This window comes from Bombyx mori, chromosome 19 (assembly GCF_030269925.1).
Source record: "Bombyx mori chromosome 19, ASM3026992v2".
Lineage (NCBI taxonomy): Eukaryota > Metazoa > Arthropoda > Insecta > Lepidoptera > Bombycidae > Bombyx > Bombyx mori.
This window is the reverse complement of record NC_085125.1, coordinates 10,907,150-10,925,981: the sequence shown is the minus strand read 5'-3', so window position 1 is coordinate 10,925,981 and position 18,832 is coordinate 10,907,150. Positions and strand designations below refer to the sequence as shown.

The window sequence follows — 18,832 nt, the reverse complement described above, 5'->3', positions numbered from 1 at the left end:
TGTCTGCTAGTGTTTGTGTGATTTGGGTAATGTAGTGATTTATTTTAGTAGGATACACATTTTTACCATTTCAATACATCAAACAATTTTTTTACAAAGTTTACAAGTTTTAATCCTCGTAAAATTAAAATGAATGTTGGTAAACTAGATGAATATAAGTCAGGACGGGTCGGTGCTAATATCCTGTCGGTATTTATTATATTTATTTAGCAATGTTTGTAACAAATCATTACTAAGTAAAAATAAATAATCTTTTCTTAGGGAGCTAATGAAAGTATCACCGAAAATCGCTTGGAAAATTCCAGTTGATTTATGTCCAATTAAACACATACCTGTCAAAACAAGGCCTGAGGTGAAAGCTCTGATAGCCCAAGAGTTACCTGAAGATGAAGATGATGATGAATATCAACCAACAGCAGATGATATCCCGGTGAGTTTACTTGATTTTTAGTTGAAAATAAAATTATTGTAAGTGAATAAGTAGGTGCTTGCTTCCTTATCATTAGAATCAAAAGTAAAAAAATTAAAATTACATTCCTGGTCTCTAAACATCCAAGAGATTCTTCTCATTCAAGGCTACCACACTATTTTCAGTGTTTTTGAAAATCATAGTTATATAACATGTGCTTTGTTTGTACTTTGTAAAGAAAAGACTTTGTCCTGATGTGAAGCTCCTCATCGCTCTATTGAGGGCTCTCAGCTTTATTGAGGCCCACTTGGTTTTGTCCTCCAAATGACTCCCATACTGGACATGAAACTTTCTAGTTCTGTGAATCTAGTATAACTCCTTGAGGATACTAGAATAGGTAGGAATAAAACCAAAAACGACACCAAGAATCTCAACACTCGCGGAAGGCCGTAAGGATACTCCTTGGAATTTTGGCGCAATGACAAAAAGGCTCTTCTTCACATAGAAGTAGTTATCGAGTCTGGTAGGAGGACTGACCCCCAGCTCGTGTGTGTAAGAGACGCCCTTCCTCGGTAATCCGGTTGAGGGCGGCCGGTCATGTCGGAAGTCGCGTAAAGCACTGTTCACTTTCGATTGCCGCAAGGATTAAAATTAATTAGCCGGTTGATAGTGAATAGCGCCCAGACTCAACTGGCACGTTCTGGTACAATGGGGTGCCTCGGAATATCAGTGGAACCGCCTAGGAGGCCCAGTTCGTTGACCGTAATTCCCTAAAATAGTGCTCGCCGATGACTTCGTCGTTCAAGTGTCCTTGGGGTGACCGTGTGTCTTATTACAGCGTTGACTGTGATCGCTTTTCTTACCTCCCGTTCCTATCCCTCAAATTCTTTACATAACAAATTACATTTATCTATTAAAAAATCCCAATACCCACCTATCCAAGAGAGCACTGACCTGGGAAATGTCTGGCAAAAGGAACAGAGGCCGTCCCAGAACAAGATGGCGTCGCTCGGTGGAGCAGGAGCTGGGCGTCTTGGGTATGACGTAGGTGGAGCTAGAACAGATTGTCTAAGACCGATGTAAATTTAAGAATTTGATTCGAGCCCTACACCCCAGCAGAGGGTGATAGGAAAGAAAGAAGAAGAAGATTAAAAAATTACACATTGTTTTAGAAAAATGAAAGTAACAAACAATTATTTTTTTTAGAGTGATGATGATCAGGCAGAGTCATGCAGCGATCTGGACTCTCAACCGAGGACTCCGGCCACTCCGGGCAAACAAAAGAGTCCTAAGGTTGTTCAAGATGGACCATTTAAAATACCACAGGTATGTGACACACAGGCATGATGCAAATAATTACATAGCACCTTAAACGCCACATATTTGCTATTTATTATGTTTTGACGATAAAGTAAAAACATGCATCAGCCCGCTGAGTTTCTCGAGGGATCTTCTCAGCGGGTCGCGATTCCGATCCGGTAGTCGATTCGTCCGCGAAGCAGCTGCTTTTGAGTTGTTAGACCTTCGGAAGCGCTCAGGCAGCTGTTAGCAAATCCCACCCCTTCTGACTGAGCCTTTGCTCGCCCACCTGTCCTGGTGAAATTGGAAAGGCCACCGGGCCTCCGGGCGACCAGTAATCCTTCAATCCTAAAAAAAAGAGACATTGAAAATATGCCTGAGATAAACCGTTTCAAAAACCGTAAAATGTATCAAAACTGCTTTTTGAATTTGAAAAGGATGCTTTGTGCTTTATTTCGCAGACAGCATCAGCAGCGAAACGAAAACTTGAACTCGACGAGGAGGAAGCAACTATAGCCCGTCGCACTCGCTCCAAGCTCTCTCTCTCTTCAACTCCCATAGAGCACATAGAAAGTACTTTTGTACCACCAGATGACATACCCATGCCTGTGGACGATGACCTTTGGAATCAGTTCTTGAACGAGTGCCTGAACCCAGCTTCCACATCTAGAAATGAAGATGATGACGAAGCAGACCCCGAGTATAATGTAGCTGCTGATCCTGACGCCAGTAAGTCACTAATGTTAACTTTTTAATGCTATTGGATGTCTGAACGAACTCACAGTTCACTTGTTGCCAAGAGGCTATAGGAGACCCGTAGACCACTATTATGAACCCTGAAAGGTTGTCGCACCTTGAAACAGTTGAAGTCTCGCTTACATTTTACAATGCTGGCCTCACCTGTTCAAACTGGAACACATTACTACTTCGCGTCAGAGTCAGGTAGAATGCTGGTATATACCAGTGCGGTCTTGCAAATGCTCTACCACCAGTAAATAAGTGTTGACGAACGCAGTACACTGGTATCACATATGTACTCAGAAAATATTGCTGCCCGTTTCATGAAGAATCCCTTCATGAATGAGGAAGGCCTCGGCTTTGTTCTGGTTCGAAGAGTAGGGCAATCATTAAACTATAGAACTGAGAACTCATATTTCAAGGTGGCGCCATTAATGTTGTTAATGTCTATGGGCTGATAAAAACTTAACACTAGGTGAACTGTAAGCTCTTTAGTATAGGAAATCCTAATTACGTACCTGATGACCATTATTGTTCCTGGTTATTATTATTATGTACAAAGTTTTTACTCTCGAATTTCTATAAATTTCGGTAAATACTGAAAAACCACGGGCCTACGCTAAGTGGAGTTTATTTTCAGTTTTAGTTTCGTCTGATGTTTCGTCCTGCAAAAACTTGTAAACAATCCGGCACGTATTTAAAATTGTCGCTATTTGTATGTTAAAAAAAAATATATCGACGTTTGAAAGGCAAACGTGACTGAGCGACAATAACTGCTTTGTACATGAATGATAGGCAATAACCATATTCGATGCGCAAAAAATATATATTTCTGGGTCTATTAAAATCATTTCAATCCTACAGCTAGATTCGTTAAAATATAATGTTTTTCAGGTATTTCAACTTTAAATTAGTCTACTGTAAAGTTCACGCATTGTCGCTTAGTCACGTTTGCCTTTCAAGCGTCGATATATATATATTTGGGTAAATCTAATAGCTTGTTATTATTATTACACACATACACATTATCCTTCATTCCAACAGACGACGAAGACGAAGACAACCTCAGTAAGAGCATAATAAAGATATCGAAGAAGGAACTGAACGATCTGGTCACGGAGCTGTTCAACTTTATGCCCGAATCCACGGAGGACGTGCAGCTCGCGGAGAACTTGGCCAACAGCGTGCTCACGGGCAACGCGCGCACCGAGGTAAGGAACGAACCTTAGGCCACACCTTTTTTTTGTTATTGCTTAGATGGGTGGACGAGCTCACAGCCCACCTGGTGTTAAGTGGTTACTGGTGCCCACCCACCTTGAGATATAAGTTCTAAGATCTCAGAATAGTTACAACGGCTGCCTCATCCTTCAAACCGAAACGCATTACTGCTTCACGGCAGAAATAGGTAGGATGGTGGTACCTACCCGCGCCGACTCACAAGAGGTCCTACCACCAGTAATTACGCAAATTATAATTTTGCGGGTTTGATTTTTATTACACGATGTTATTCTTTCACTGTGGAAGTCCCTATACACAGCATTCCCTATTACAAAAGCAATCTGATTTAAGGATGAAAAATGAAGTTTCGAAGAGTCATCGAAAAAGAAGTTTCACTTCTTTCACGTGCACCAAGTTGCACGCGCACCGTTTTTTTTTTGCACATCTTTTAAACATATTACTAAACCAATTGAATTAAAAATATTTTAAGATCTAAAGAAATATTATCCATGTTTTGAGAAAGTATAAAGGTGAATTTACATTACGAAATTAGTGGCATGAAATTAATTTCGTGACATTAGTTTTACCAACAGTTTCACGTGTAATTTAATACTTTCGTAATGCATGCATTAATTTCATGCATGCAATTTAGTTTCGTGCCCTGCGCGATTTTTTGGTGAAATTACTGTCATGCAACTAATTTCATAGTGTAGACGCGACGTGAAACTAATGTCACGAAAGGGCCTGCGCTGTGCGGACGTGTGTATTGTTAGTTCGGACGCGCTTCAAGCCTTGAAAATGTCAAACCAACGATGGAGTACAGAAAAAAAAATACAATTCATTAATGAATATCAGCGACAAGAGTGTCTCTGGGACCCGAAACACCTACAATATAAAAATAGGGATGCCCGAGATGCGGCCTACAAAATAATTATGGAAGCCATGGAGATGCAATATGTAAAAGAAGCATATATATATAAGCATTTCTTTAGCTACATTGAATATAGCAAAATATAGCTTTGATGCTGACGGCGCCATGGCTACTGCGATACTGTGGATTTCGCGACACTAATTTTTTAACGAAATTACTTTCGCATATATCGAAACTACTTTCGTGCAACTGAGTTCAACATGCATGACATTAATTTCGTAATGTAAACTCCGCATAACACATGGTTTTAAACAGGTCTCACACTGGGAAGGGAAGCAGGAACCCACCTCGGACGATGAAACGCTCAAAACGTTACACGATAACTATGAAAACGCATGCGCAGGGAAGAAACAAGTGGAAGATATACCGGAGCACGGTTATTCAGATTCGAACGGAAAAGAAATATCTGTGGACAAGGTTCAGGGTGGACAGAGAAACGACAAATCTATGGAAACTAATAAATTTAAGGAGAGGGGAAAGATGACGCCTTCGTTGCCAAGGTAAACCAACTTTTTGTTACTATTTGTTTTGCTAACTGTGGTCCGCCACCGACATAATGCATTCCGAACTATCGGACTATATAACGTCAAAGCAGCATTTCGTTTACGATAAAAAAATAATAATTTTAATTAATAATAATTATTTACTGGTGGTAGGACGACGTTTTGCGAGTCCGCACGGGTAGGGACCACCGCCCTGCCTATTTCTGTCGTGAAGCAGTAATGCGTTTCGGTTTGAAGGGTGGGGCAGCCGTTGTAACTATACTGAGATCTTAGAACTTATATCTCAAGGTGGGTGGGCACCAGTAACCACTTAACACCAGGTGGGCTGTGAGCTCGTCCACCCATCTAAGCAATAAAAAAAAATATATATATCAGGCCAGAAATCCATTACAATGATAGTTTGTCGACTATAGATGCCAAGATACAGATTGTGGATGCGGCTCTCACCCAGAGACGCCCATCCATATCAGCTATTCTCTAACATAACTTCAACATACAACTCTATGCATATATGTTTAATGCTCAAATTGGTAAACGCGTTGAGATGCGTCACTTGGTTACGAGAGCCCATAGACATCACTCAGTTTGAGACATAGGCAGATGGTGGTACCCCCAAGGACGGGCTTCCAACCTCACCAGGTCAGGTTTCGAAGAGGATGATAGCGTCCACGCCCGCCGCGCTATAAGTTATTTTCTGTAAACCTACAGGAAACGCCAAGTAGATATAATGATCAGAGAAGAAGACCCGGTGTCCATGAATTTGTCCAAAGCTCCGCCGTCATTGAGGAAGTTCGGGGAAACACAAGATAAAGAATCTTACATTGTCCACGTACACGTCAGTCCTGGAGTCACTGTAAGTCATGCCTTGGTACTACTTTTGTTTTTTATTGATTTTTGTTCTTGTTGTTGTGGTCCTAGGGTACCCCGCTGGTACATAGGGCCCTCACAAGTTGACTCCACTTGACCCTGTTTTGCGCTTGCTCCTTGATATCACTCCAGGTCACGTTGGCAGTCCTCATCAGAATCTCACTCTCCATGGTGCGTCGCCATGTGTGTACAGGGCGACCAGGTCTTCTCCTGCCAAGCGGTTATCACTCACGCGATTGATGCTGCGTTGACTCCGCTACACCGTAGAGTGTGTCTTATCCAACGCCATTTCCGATGGGCAATGTCTTGCGCGATGGGGTTTAGTGACGTTTAGTCCAAAGGTCTTTATTAGAGATAATGATTGGCCAGAATTTTTATTTATAGCAATAAAATAATGCAAATCTTAAATGTTACTGCCACAAATTATAATATTGGACTGGCCACCAACACATATGTATCTATGGTAGTAGCGGTAGTAGATATTTATATCTATGGTGGCAGATATCTAGTCCAAATTACAATGTAGAATGATACCTGAATAAAACTGTTCGTTCGTACGAATATATAAAGGTAATATCTTTTGTAGATTTGAAATTGCCCATTGGAATCACAATCCAAATATCGTTCAGAACTAGACATGCAAATCGATCTTGAAAATGTCGTTACCGCGAGTCAGGCATCTTGTGTTTTAGGATAACTACCGCTGAAATTTCTTTCTTTTATCTATAAAAAAAGGATTGTGTGGTTTTATGAAACCACGGTAAAAGTGAAACTTTTTTGAAGTTTACTTCTTTAGGCGCGTTATGAAAAATTGATGAGAGTGAAATTTTACGATGCGCGCGCACCGTGACACAAAATTAACAGAATGAAGTTGCCCACTAAATCACTCATTACAATACGACCGACGTAACTTCGCGAGTCTGAATATAGCCGCAGGTGAACTTTCCGAACCGTACCGAGAATTACCGAATTTATACGATGTTAAGAAAAGGGATGTCCAATATGCGTGTTTGAGGATGTTGTTTAATCGATTTTTTTTCAAATCGTTTAAAATTTAAATAAAAAAAAAGAAATAAATTTAATAAAAATAAAGTATAACTTCTTACGCGCGTACATAAGTACACGCACCCTTTTTTTCACATTATAGACATTTAACTCCGACAAACAACATTTACATTAAACACTGACAAAAACAAACAAAATAGCGTGGAGCACTGGCACAAATGAGTAATAGTCTGTATACTACACGGTCAGCTACTGCGAACTATAGGCGCCACCAAATTGGCCTTGGCTGCTCTGACGAGCGCCTTTCACTTTATCCCGACCTGCATCCGACCGTCACGCGACATGCAACACACAGACGAAAAAGTTTGAGACGATATAAAAGTGTCACTTTAAAATATATGAGACATTACCGTATCTGTGGGCAGGTGCTGCCTCAACAAGTCCTGTTGCTGCAACAACAGCTGCGTCAGCACATCCAGCTGGCCGCTTCGAACTTCCTCCAGATCTTCATACATCCGTATCACTGGAGCTATGCGTCAGATTATAAAGAATATTTGGTATGTACGCGGTAGGTAATAGTCGTGTGACGTAAACTTTTATTAACGTTTTAAATTAAACCTTATATGATTTGCTGGATGCTACAATTTCCACTTTGACTGTACTGGTGGTAAGTATGTAGGTGGTATTGTATTTCTATACCAGAACGCATTCTTGTTTCTCTCCTATAATATGATACAGTATCTTAACAGACTTATCCTTTAGACAAGGGCTTATTTTCAGTGGCCCGCGATGCATGTATTAATCAGAAAATAGTTTTAGATATAAATAGTTTGGATAATAGAATTCTTTGTCAAAACATATATTCAATATTTAGTATAATTTATGATTGTACTTATAACATTCCATTCCCATGGCATCATTTAAAAGTGAAGCTATCTTATACAATTTTTTTTGTGGCCCTCCAACTTTTGTCGTAAACTCAATTAGCCCGCAAAGGTATGTAGGTTGGACAGCCCTGCTTTAAGCCAAAGACACTTTCAACTAAGAGCGTCTTTACACTTATGTTTATAATTCTATCTTTTTTTTTTTTTCAGGAGACTTTTATAAAAATGTACGATGCGAATCCGAATACAGTAGCCAATGTGTGCAATCTTCAGCCGGCATTAGAATTAGTGACATCGTGGGAGAAGAACATGGCTAAAGACACTCCAGAAAACGCAGAGGTTGTCAAGTGAGTGTTGATTTTACTGTTCAGTTACTTATCGCTCGAAATCATGTAACGCATTTACCTTATATATGAATCTAAGGTGAAAACTTGGTTACACCCACCAGTAGCCGCAGTGGAGAGAATGTACTATTAATTACTGTTTATCCCAAGGCGCCATATAAATTAAATAAAAGTTGAAATGCAGTCACACATAATAATATATTTAAAAAAAGACACACACACACACACACACGTATACTAAATTAATTTAAAAGAATATAAAAAGAGATAGCTAAAAATACTTAAACTAGACTACAATGTTCTGGTTATAAAATTAATTGAGGGTAAATACAGATTCTGCGATGTAATGAAATAATACAAGTAAATACGTATCTTTCTCTGTGTACGATACGGTGATTACGAAGATCGGATCCTGGCTCGATGTTGTACCAGTTCCCTCGCGTCAGTCAGTACAAGTACTTAGATCCTTTTTCTATTCCGGGACGTAACGTACCACGGAGCGTATTCCAATATATACAATGTCACGATTTACGGGACTATTGGAACCCTATAACGTATGAATTATACATAATAAGTTCATGATACATTATAGAACAAGCATATATGTAAAATCAATGACTTACCGATAAATTACATCGGGCACAATTTATAGACTTGAATGTTAAAACATTCTTATACAGTACTAATAATTTGCGTACTCTAATAACTTTTTCTGTAGCTGGTTGGCGCGGCTTCGTAATGCGTCGTCACTAGTGCACGCATGCCTTTTTAAGCAAATCTGAACAAAAGACGCACTGTTGGAGGGAGCATTTGCCAGATTGACTTACTACGAATTTTTAATGAGCAATTCGGTGTTACAATCATAATTAACTTTAGTGGCGTTCGCCTGAAATTCGAAATTAGACCATAATCACTGGTGCTTGAAGAGTTTAATTCATGTATTACATTTTGTCTTGGACGTTTTGAAAAAATAATTTCGAAAGTAGAATATTCCCAAAAAAATACATTTATAACAATAAAACAAGCCAATAGTTACTAAAAAGAATAACAAGATTACCTGGAAGAAGAGAAAACGGTTATCAATCTTATCTTATCTAAATATTAATCTTAAAAAATAAATTAATTAAAATATCATTATTATTGTTATTGACAAATCTTTATTAACAAATATAATTTATTTACAGCAGTACTAAGTAATACTGTACTAATAAATACTGAATATTTATATTTTATAGAGAATAGGAAAATACGTTTTCTGTCATCTAGTAGATTTTAAATTATAATTTTAAAATTAAGTATTTTTAAGAAACGTATTTTGGGTTACCAACAGAAATTAAATATATTAGTTACGGATTATTGGTCTAACGTTTTATTTCGATTTTCAGGTTTTACCAAGAGCAATGCAGCAAAAAGTGAGTAAAAATTTATATAGTTAATTTAATATAATAAGTGCACATGCATGAATAAATTATGCGCGTGTTTCATGGCAACATCAACTGCCATAGATCCCAGTCTAAATTATAACACGTGAGTAGTGAATCCTGGCCACACAGCAGTTATAGTGTAGGAGTGAGAGGCGGCAACATTTTGTGTTAATCAATGTTTAATCGTATTTAGCGATACACCGGTGTTCGAATCCCGCAGGCGGGTACCAATTTTTCTAATGAAATATGTACTCAACAAATGTTCACGACTGATTTCCACGGCGAAGGAATAACATCGTGTAATAAAAACCAAACCCGCAAAATTATAGTAGTGCGTAATTACTGGTGGTAGGACCTCTCGTGAGTCCGCACGGGTAGGTACCACCGCCCCGCCTATTTCTGTCGTGAAGCAGTAATGCGTTTCGGTCTGAAGGGTGGGGCAGCCGTTGTAACTATACTTGAGACCTTAGAACTTATATCTCAAGGTGTGTGACGCATTTACGTTGTAGATGTCTATGGGCTACAGTAACCACTTAACACCAGGTGGGCTGTGAGCTCGTCCACACATGTAAGCAATAAAAAAAAACTTTCCTTTAGTTATTTACATTTTAGTGCTCGTAACATGCACGCTAACTTACTTTCGTTAACTAAATAAATCTATATATTAATACGTGAAGCAAAAACTTTGTATCCCTTTTTACGAAAATTGCGCGGACGGAGGAGTATGTAACTTTCCACACTTATAGAGAATATAGAGAAGAGTGCACAATGCTAATATTTTTTTTAAATAATGCATAAAAGATACATTAAATCAATAAAGAAAACATTGCACACACTACATACCATGTATTTGTCACACACGCATGCATACTATTTATTGTCAAACTTTTGTTCTTGACGTCTGTTGTCAAATTGAGATTAAATATTGTTTGTCTTTGTAAATATTTTTTATAGTGTAGTTTTGGCGAAATTTGTGATTATCTAATATATAAAATTCTCGTGTCACAGTTTTCGTGGCCATACTCCTCCGAAACGGCTTGACCGATTTTGATGAAATTTTTTGTGCTTATCCGGTATCTATGAGAATCGGCCAACATCTATTTTTCATCCCCCTAAATGTTAGGGGTAGTCCACCCCTAAATTTTTTTCTTTAATTTTTAGACAAAATGTTTTATTTCAATTTTTTTATGATACAACATACAAAAATACATTCAATCCTCAATTTTCACCCTTCTACGATCAACCCCTATTTTTTATTTGTTAATTTATAGACTTTAATTTTTTTGGCAAGATTTTCATTTTTATTTTTATTTTGTCATGAATTAAAATAAAAAATCTGATGTTAGTCTCAATTTTTATCCCTCTATGATCAATCCCTATTTTTTATTTGTTAATTATAAACTTTAATTTTTTTGGCAAGTTTTTTATTTTGTTTTGTCATGACTTAAAATAAAAAAAAATCATATTACTCCTAATTTTCACTCTTATACGATCAACCCCTATTTTTCCATCCCGATTAATATTTTTTTAATTCTATGCACAGATCCGCAATAAGGTTGCAAGATGGCAATCAAATATTATAATTGTAGTACGATAAATTGTTATTCAGAGTTTATAATTTCAAGTTCCTTTAATTATGATTTATTTAAATTGAATTTGATCTCCCGCCCTCGCCGGTCGACTACTGATCAACTATCAATCGATCAGCTATCCCCGTCTGGTGTCACCACTCATCCAGCAATCATCACGTAGTAGGGATGAGGACGAAGCCGGTCTCCTGTCTTACTTTTTTTTTATGGAATTTTATGACCTGGTAACTGAGACCTTTAAGTCATGTCTTATTTTAATTTATATTCATATTTTTATGAAAAATGATACTATGAAGTGAAATGAAAGGAAGATGATTAATTTGAGACGTTAATCAACTGGGATGAAATTAAATGAAATGAAATGAGATGAAATATAATCTCAGTAAAATGGTGGTCGTTTACTAAGATTTTTTGAGTGGACTTTTTGGAGGATCCCGAGAAGTTACGTCCAGCGGCTTTGTTTCATTTTCCCACATTTGTGCACTCTTACAGATATTAAACAGTTAATAAACCACCATTATTACATATTTAAACCCGAAGAAACACTAAATAGACAAAATAAAACAAATCACACAACTTCACTCCTCGCGTTCCCGCCAAAAAATCCCTGTCTTACTCACTATACATCATAGATTATACACTCAATATATTTGAGAGCTATACAATACTATACATTATTCAACCATGTTTTTTTGGTTTTATTTGTGTATTAATAGTATGTTCAGTAGGTCTGAGAATCGGCTACTATCTATTTTTCATACCCCTAAGTGAAAAGGGTTGTCCACGCCAAACATTTATTTTTTATTTTAATTTTTTGGATATATTTTTTTTGTTTATAATGTGGTATTATATGGTTAAATGAGGTTTTTTTTCTACAGTAGAATTTCCCTAGAAATCTTATTTAAGGCAACACAACGTTTGCCGGGTCAGCTAGTCTAATATATAAAATTCTCGTGTCACAGTTTTCGTTGCCATACTCCTCCGAAACGGCTTGACCGATTTTGATGAAATTTTTTGTGCTTATCCGGTATCTATGAGAATCGGCCAACATCTATTTTTCACCCCCCTAAATGTGAGGGGCGGTCCACCCCTAAATTTTTTTTTTAATTTTTAAACAAAATTTTTAATTTCTATTTTTTTATGATACGACATACAAAAATACATACAATCCTCAATTTTCACCCTTCTACGATCAACCCTTATTTTTTAATAGCCATTTTAGTAATTTAATCATTTTTCCTCTCCGGTCGAAAACTGATCAATCGTCATTTAATTAGTTATCCCCGCCAGATGTCTACAGGTGTCACTTCTGACCCAGTAAACAGCACGGAATAGGGATGTTACCTCTACAGTTTTCGGCTATTATTAGTGTTTATGCTTCAAGCGTAGTAGTTAAACATTTTTAGTTCATCGCCTTGCATGTCAGATGGAAAAAGTACAAAAAAATTCCCTGAAGATTTCACTAACGATACAATCACAAATGTCGACGGATATCCAATATATCGTCGAAGGAATCCAGATAATGGCGGACAATCATTTATTATAAACATCAGCAACACAGACATTGATATTGACAATCGTTGGGTCGTGCCATATTCGCCCCTGCTGAGCAAAACATACAATGCTCATATTAATGTTGAGTTTTGCAGTTCTGTGAAGAGCATCAAATACATTTGCAATTATGTCCATAAAGGCAGTGACATGGCGGTGTTTAGAGTGGAAAATATGAATGTACCATGGCACACAAACATTCGCTTGAGGCATTGAACAGGATATTGAAAGATATTAAAAATAACGACAAACTATTTGGTGGCACTCTGTTAGTCCTTTCAGGTGACTTCAGACAAACACTTCCCGTCATTCCACGTTCAACATACGCTGATGAAATCAACGCCTGCTTAAAATCATCGACATTGTGGCGTAATGTTGAAATAGTACAGCTGAAAGTAAATATGCGCGTTCAAATGCTTCAAGATCCATCCGCTGAAACAGTCTCTAAACAACTCTTAGATATCGATGATGGAAAAGTCACTATAACTGAAACTGGATACATAAAATTAGCGAATGATTTCTGCACTATCATTCATTCGCAAGATGCTCTCATTGAACAAATATTTCCCGATGTACACACGAATTACATAAATCTCGAGTGGCTTGCAGAAAGAGCAATGTTAGCTGCAAAAAATGTGGACGTTGACATTTTAAATCTGAAGATACAACAGTTATTGCCAGGGGACTTGGTATCATATAGATCTATTGATACAGTTTGCGATGGCACTGAAGCTGTAAATTTTCCAACAGAGTTTTTGAACTCACTGGATTTGCCAGGCATGCCACCACATAACTTACAATTGAAGGTTGGATCTCCAATTATTTTGCTTCGTAATTTGAACCCGCCACGGCTACGCAACGGTACGCGATTAGTCATTAAAAAAATAATTAAAAAAGTTATCGAAAGCACCATTTTAAATGGCAAGTTTCGAGTTGAAAATATATTGATACCACGAATACCTATTATACCCACAGATGTGCCAATTCAATTTAAGCGGGCTAACAAAAAATATTGTTCACGCTGCAGCATTAAGAGATTAATATTATGTAATGAATTAATTATATATATAATTATTACTTTTAATAAATTAAAACAATTAATGTTTGGTGTTTTGTTATTTTTAAACAACATTCCCTCATCGTTCCCAGCGCTCCAGGCCTTTTTCACTCATATTCCACATCCTTATACACTTCCAATAAGTTAGTATTTTAGAAATTCTCTAGAAATCTTATATATGGCAAGACACCGTTTGCCGGGTCAGCTAGTAGAAGTATAAAAAACAATCATAATAGTGTACAAACTTACAATTCCAATTAATTATAGTCGAATTTCGACTACTGCGGGACATCTAGTTCCTTTTAAATCTCAATTTTCGCGTGTCGCGTGCGAATTGTTGAACCACAAACATTCGTAATTAAGATCAATAGTATCCATCGTTTCATTCACTCAACATCGTTTTAAAAACAAATAGAGTATAATGATATAAAATTATAAATAAAAGAAATTTATTATGTAACTGTAGACACATGTGAAATATTCATATTTAATTGTAGCATGCGTTTTAAAATAATAATTTTTAGTCCCATTCGTTCAATTAAAATTCACTTATCTACACGGCTGCCCTCATATAATTGATGAAAGCATTCTCATTTAAAAAAAATACTTAATTCGTTGATTTCAAAATACATATAAAATGCTAGTGCCAAATGATGATTTTCTTTAAAAAAAAGGATATATTGTGCTAGGATAATGAATTAGTATCATACAAGAGCTCTTAAACCACGTGCCGCTGTGATCGCGACACGTGCCCGTCACCGCAGTTCGTGGACGCGGTCGCCAGATGGCGCCGGCGACGATGTACTGAGAATCGAGTAGAACCCCTCGAGTTTACTAGAATAAGAAGAAATAAATAATAGTTAAAAAACTAACAAAATACGCTTTTATAGAAATACAAACTAAAAAATAGAAAATAAATTAGAATTAAAAATAGTGTGAGAAAAAATGATTTTATTGTAAAAAAAAAGCGTGGGGTGCATGGTATCAGTAGTTATAAATATTTTATGAACAGATATGAGTAGAAGGGTTATTTTGATAATATCCTGAAAAGCGTATTTTGTTAGGTTCTTTAAACTATTATTTATTTCTTCTTATTCTAGTAACCTCGAGGTCCTGTACTCGGTTCAGTAGTTTCGGAGCCTATTCGCTACAAACAAACAAACAAATCTTTTAATATTAAGTATAAGTATAGATGATTCAGTAGATTGCGCGGGTGGCGGTAGATTTCAAAGTGTAAAAATCTAACAATGGTGACGTCATCAGCGCTCACGTGCTTGCAGCCTCCAGCGCGTGCTCACGAACACAGCGCTACTGTGCGAGTTCCACGCGACGTTCAAGGAGATCGTATCGAACAGCACGGTGTTCCTCTACCCGCACCTGCTGCCGCCGGCGCCGTACCGACCCGACGTCGTCAGGAGGAGGAACTACGTTCGGTCGGAGGACGAGTGAGTTGTCTATACTAATCTATCTATACTAATATATAAATCTATAGTGGTTTTTATGAGTGTACCCGGCTCACCACAAACCGGGAGGAGTGGCGATTGCTCGTGAGGCGCATAACATCTGCACACAGCAATGATGCTGGACGACGACCACGACCGCTCTGACATGAGTGATATGACATACGAATACAGTGGTTTTTACGGATGTTCCGTTATAACTACTGAACCGTGCATCCGATTGACTTGAAACTTGGTATCCATGTAGAAAATACATGTACTTAATGGATAGGTTAATATTTATATGAGCGATGGACTCCCTAATAATAATGACAATAAATAATAATGTTAATTTTCAATGCCCAGTGAAGCTTTGTAAGAAGTGTACGGCTTGTGATCTTTTAAAAAAATAATGTTCTTGTAGGTAAAAAATAATGGCAGACATCTAAATGTCATTTGATCAATTCTTCCCTATACTATGGAAACCAGATATTGATATACATGTGTGTATTCAAATAAAACATATCGAAGATTGAATGGCTATTTCACCCAGCTCGTCCACCCATCTAAGCAATAAAAAAATAGTACATATTATCCGCATCAGGTTGATCGCGTTAGGCCTCGATCAATTTTGGCAGTACGTCGAGAGCAACACTGACTTGTTCAAGATCCGCAAGGCTCAGAGGCCGTGGAACCGGCCCGGGCTGGCGGCCGCCGTAGATCTCGTGGCCCGCCACATGTTTCCCTGGACCACCGGGAGGCTGCTCGTCACGCATATACTCAAAGTCAGGCATTACGGAGACATTAGTAATCCTATTACGGTGAGTAGTCATTTTTCTGTAACACAGGAGCTGCGCGTAAATTCAACAATTCCTGAATCGCGGTGACGAGATGTTACACAGTTGATAGACGTTCTCGTATTTCTCTTGCTACATTATACCTTCTTTTTTTTTTTTAACGCTGGTGAATCCATTTACGAATACCCGGTCCGGGGGGTAACGAACCGGGTTATGTCGGACTCCGGTGCCTCCTGAGAGGAAGAGGGGGACGAGGAGGGCCAAGGTCCTCCACCTCCCCGAATTCCTCGCAGGAAACTACGCCTTGAAAAAGGCGCGCGAAGCACTTGCCCCGCAGAACGACTACCGACTAAACCTCATCGAGCTCCACCACACCGGCTTCACCAGACCTACGGTACCGCAGTGCGCTTTGAAAGTCCGCCTTCGTCGGTACCCGTCCTGATGATAAGACGGGATTAGACATGCGCTAATCATGTTCTGTAAAGGATTGAACATGACATCGTTCTTTCGAGTGTCGGAACTAGTTCCAGAAAACATGTTCGCGGAACTGTATAGTTCCGCGGACATTGCCGGACATGATAAGTCTAGTAGCTGTTTGTACTTGTAGCGAATCACGTATTAAATTACTATTATTATGTTCTATATTTATTTAAAATCTTATTAATTACGCAATATTTTTCAATAAAGGTATTAAAAGTACAATTTTTAAAATACACTATATAAAAATATATTGCCGCTGATGGCAATTATTATTATAATTATTATTTTGTAAGGTTTTTAGTTTTAGGTTCATTGTTAGAGTTGATTGCATAATTTATTTATGTATTCTACTGTCATAATTTTAATTACTCGACTACTTTCATTATTTTTCAATGTATTGTACGATGTACCGGAAACTATAACCTATCAATTGTTAATTAAAATACCACGTTATTCTTTATTTTAAAATTATCTAATTTTGAATTATGATTTTCTAAGAAATGGTCTACAAACACTTAGGCCTTGTCCGCACAGCGATATTTCACCGCGCGATTTGTTTCTCGTAATTCTGTAACACATTTAATATTATAGTAGTATCCGCACTGGCGGTAAAAAAATCGCGCACGTAGCTAATGATATAAGGAGTAACTTAGGCTTTTTAGACTAGCTTCGCCCCGCGGCGCCACCCGCGGTACGACAATAACCGCGGGTAACATCGCGGGACTCAACTATGAATAAAAAAAAAATGGTTCCGAAGCGAAGCGAGTGCCGGTCGCTAGTACAAAATATAATTTCCAAAATCCTAATACGCTAATAAAGTGACGTTTTGGAGATGTAATTTTATGTGATAATATTATGATGTAGCATACGTTTTAGTTGCATTGAAAGCACGGGTCAACACCAAATTTGACTTTGATTGCAAAACATAAAATTTCGATATTTTAGATCGTAATTAGACGGGAAAAAAATACATGGCATGAAACAGTTTGCTTTTGAACTTTAATAAATTGACCACATATGAAACAAAATGCATCAGCATCGTATTTACAATTTCTTTTTTTTTTTTTTTTATTGCTTAGATGTGTGGACGAGCTCACAGCCAACCTGTTGTTAAGTGGTTACTGGAGCCCATAGACATCTATAACGTAAATGCGTCACACACCTTGAGATATAGTTCTAAGGTCTCAATATTGTCACAACGGCTACCCCACCCTTCAAACCGAAACGCATTACTGCTTCACGGCAGAAATAGGCGGGGCATTGGTACATACCCGTGCGGACTCCCAAGAGGTCCTACCACCAGTAATTAAGCAAATTATAATTTTGCGGGTTTGATTTTTATTACACGATGTTATTCCTTCACCGTGGAAGTCAATCGTGAACATTTGTTAAGTACGTATTTCATTAGAAAAATTTGTACCCGCCTGCGGGATTCGAACACCGGTGCATCGCTCGATACGAATGCACCGGGCGTCTTATCCTTTAGGCCACGACGACTTCAAAACATCGAAACTATTTCGATTTCGGTTTCGACTTCGAAACACAACTTCCGTGACATTTTAGGTTTTTATGGGCTTGTACAAAACACCTGATCGTTGTTTATGACTCGAGTGCCATCTAGTGGTACTGTGTAAACGTAAACACTCCACTCTCATAACGCAGTTTTTTTGAAAGTATTAAAATTAATTAAAATTTATAAAAAAAATGAAAAATGTTTATTATTACTATAACTATCACAAAAGCAAACTTTATACCAAAAAAAAAAGGTATTTTATTTTCGTTTTTGTTCAATAATTAACCGGAAAACCCTAGCATAAACGTTAGGACAAAGAACGATATTTTTTTGTATTTTTTTGTATAGTTGTGAAATTAATTTCATCGATCAAATAAGAACTTAAAATAACGCCATATTATTTGTTCTAGAAATTCTTGAAAACTGGTCAAGTGACGCCGGTCGCTCACCGCCTCCTGCCTTTCAACCCTAAGATGACGCTCTACGAACATTCCGAAACGGAAATGCCAAGGATATGGATACGACACCTCGCCAAGAAATGCAAGCGATTCAAAGTAAGTTTTTTTTTATTGCCTAAGCAATGGGTGGACGAGCTCACAGCCCACCTGGTGTTAAGTGGTTACTGGAGCCCATGGACATCTACAACGTAAATGCGCCACCCACCTTGAGATATAAGTTGTAAGGTCTCAGTATAGTTACAACGGCTGCCCCGCCCTTCAAACCGAAACGCATTACTGCTTCACGGCAGAAATAGGCAGTGTGGTGGTACCTACCCGCGCGGACT

The 18,832-nt window shown here is 37.9% G+C and overlaps 1 protein-coding gene and 1 long non-coding RNA gene across 4 annotated transcripts in view; one reads left to right on the top strand and one right to left on the bottom strand.

Annotated features, from left to right (window-relative positions):
- LOC101738377 (uncharacterized) overlaps positions 1-18,832 on the top strand; it is a 32,386-nt gene that overhangs the window by 5,042 nt on the left and 8,512 nt on the right. For all 3 annotated transcript variants that reach the window (XM_012694663.4, XM_004922450.4, XM_012694681.4), the window contains exons 4-15: positions 262-430; positions 1,616-1,735; positions 2,170-2,437; positions 3,491-3,657; positions 4,851-5,095; positions 5,807-5,951; positions 7,396-7,527; positions 8,065-8,201; positions 9,584-9,610; positions 15,100-15,264; positions 15,863-16,079; positions 18,459-18,602. In XM_012694663.4, the coding sequence (XP_012550117.2) occupies positions 262-430; positions 1,616-1,735; positions 2,170-2,437; positions 3,491-3,657; positions 4,851-5,095; positions 5,807-5,951; positions 7,396-7,527; positions 8,065-8,201; positions 9,584-9,610; positions 15,100-15,264; positions 15,863-16,079; positions 18,459-18,602 (1,936 nt within the window). The remainder of the gene's footprint in view (positions 1-261; positions 431-1,615; positions 1,736-2,169; positions 2,438-3,490; positions 3,658-4,850; positions 5,096-5,806; positions 5,952-7,395; positions 7,528-8,064; positions 8,202-9,583; positions 9,611-15,099; positions 15,265-15,862; positions 16,080-18,458; positions 18,603-18,832) is intronic.
- Positions 8,378-9,256, bottom strand: LOC134200696 (uncharacterized). Its single transcript, XR_009975713.1, has 2 exons — positions 8,822-9,256; positions 8,378-8,745 (listed from the first exon to the last, which is right to left on the bottom strand). It is a non-coding gene; the product is annotated as an uncharacterized LOC134200696 (long non-coding RNA).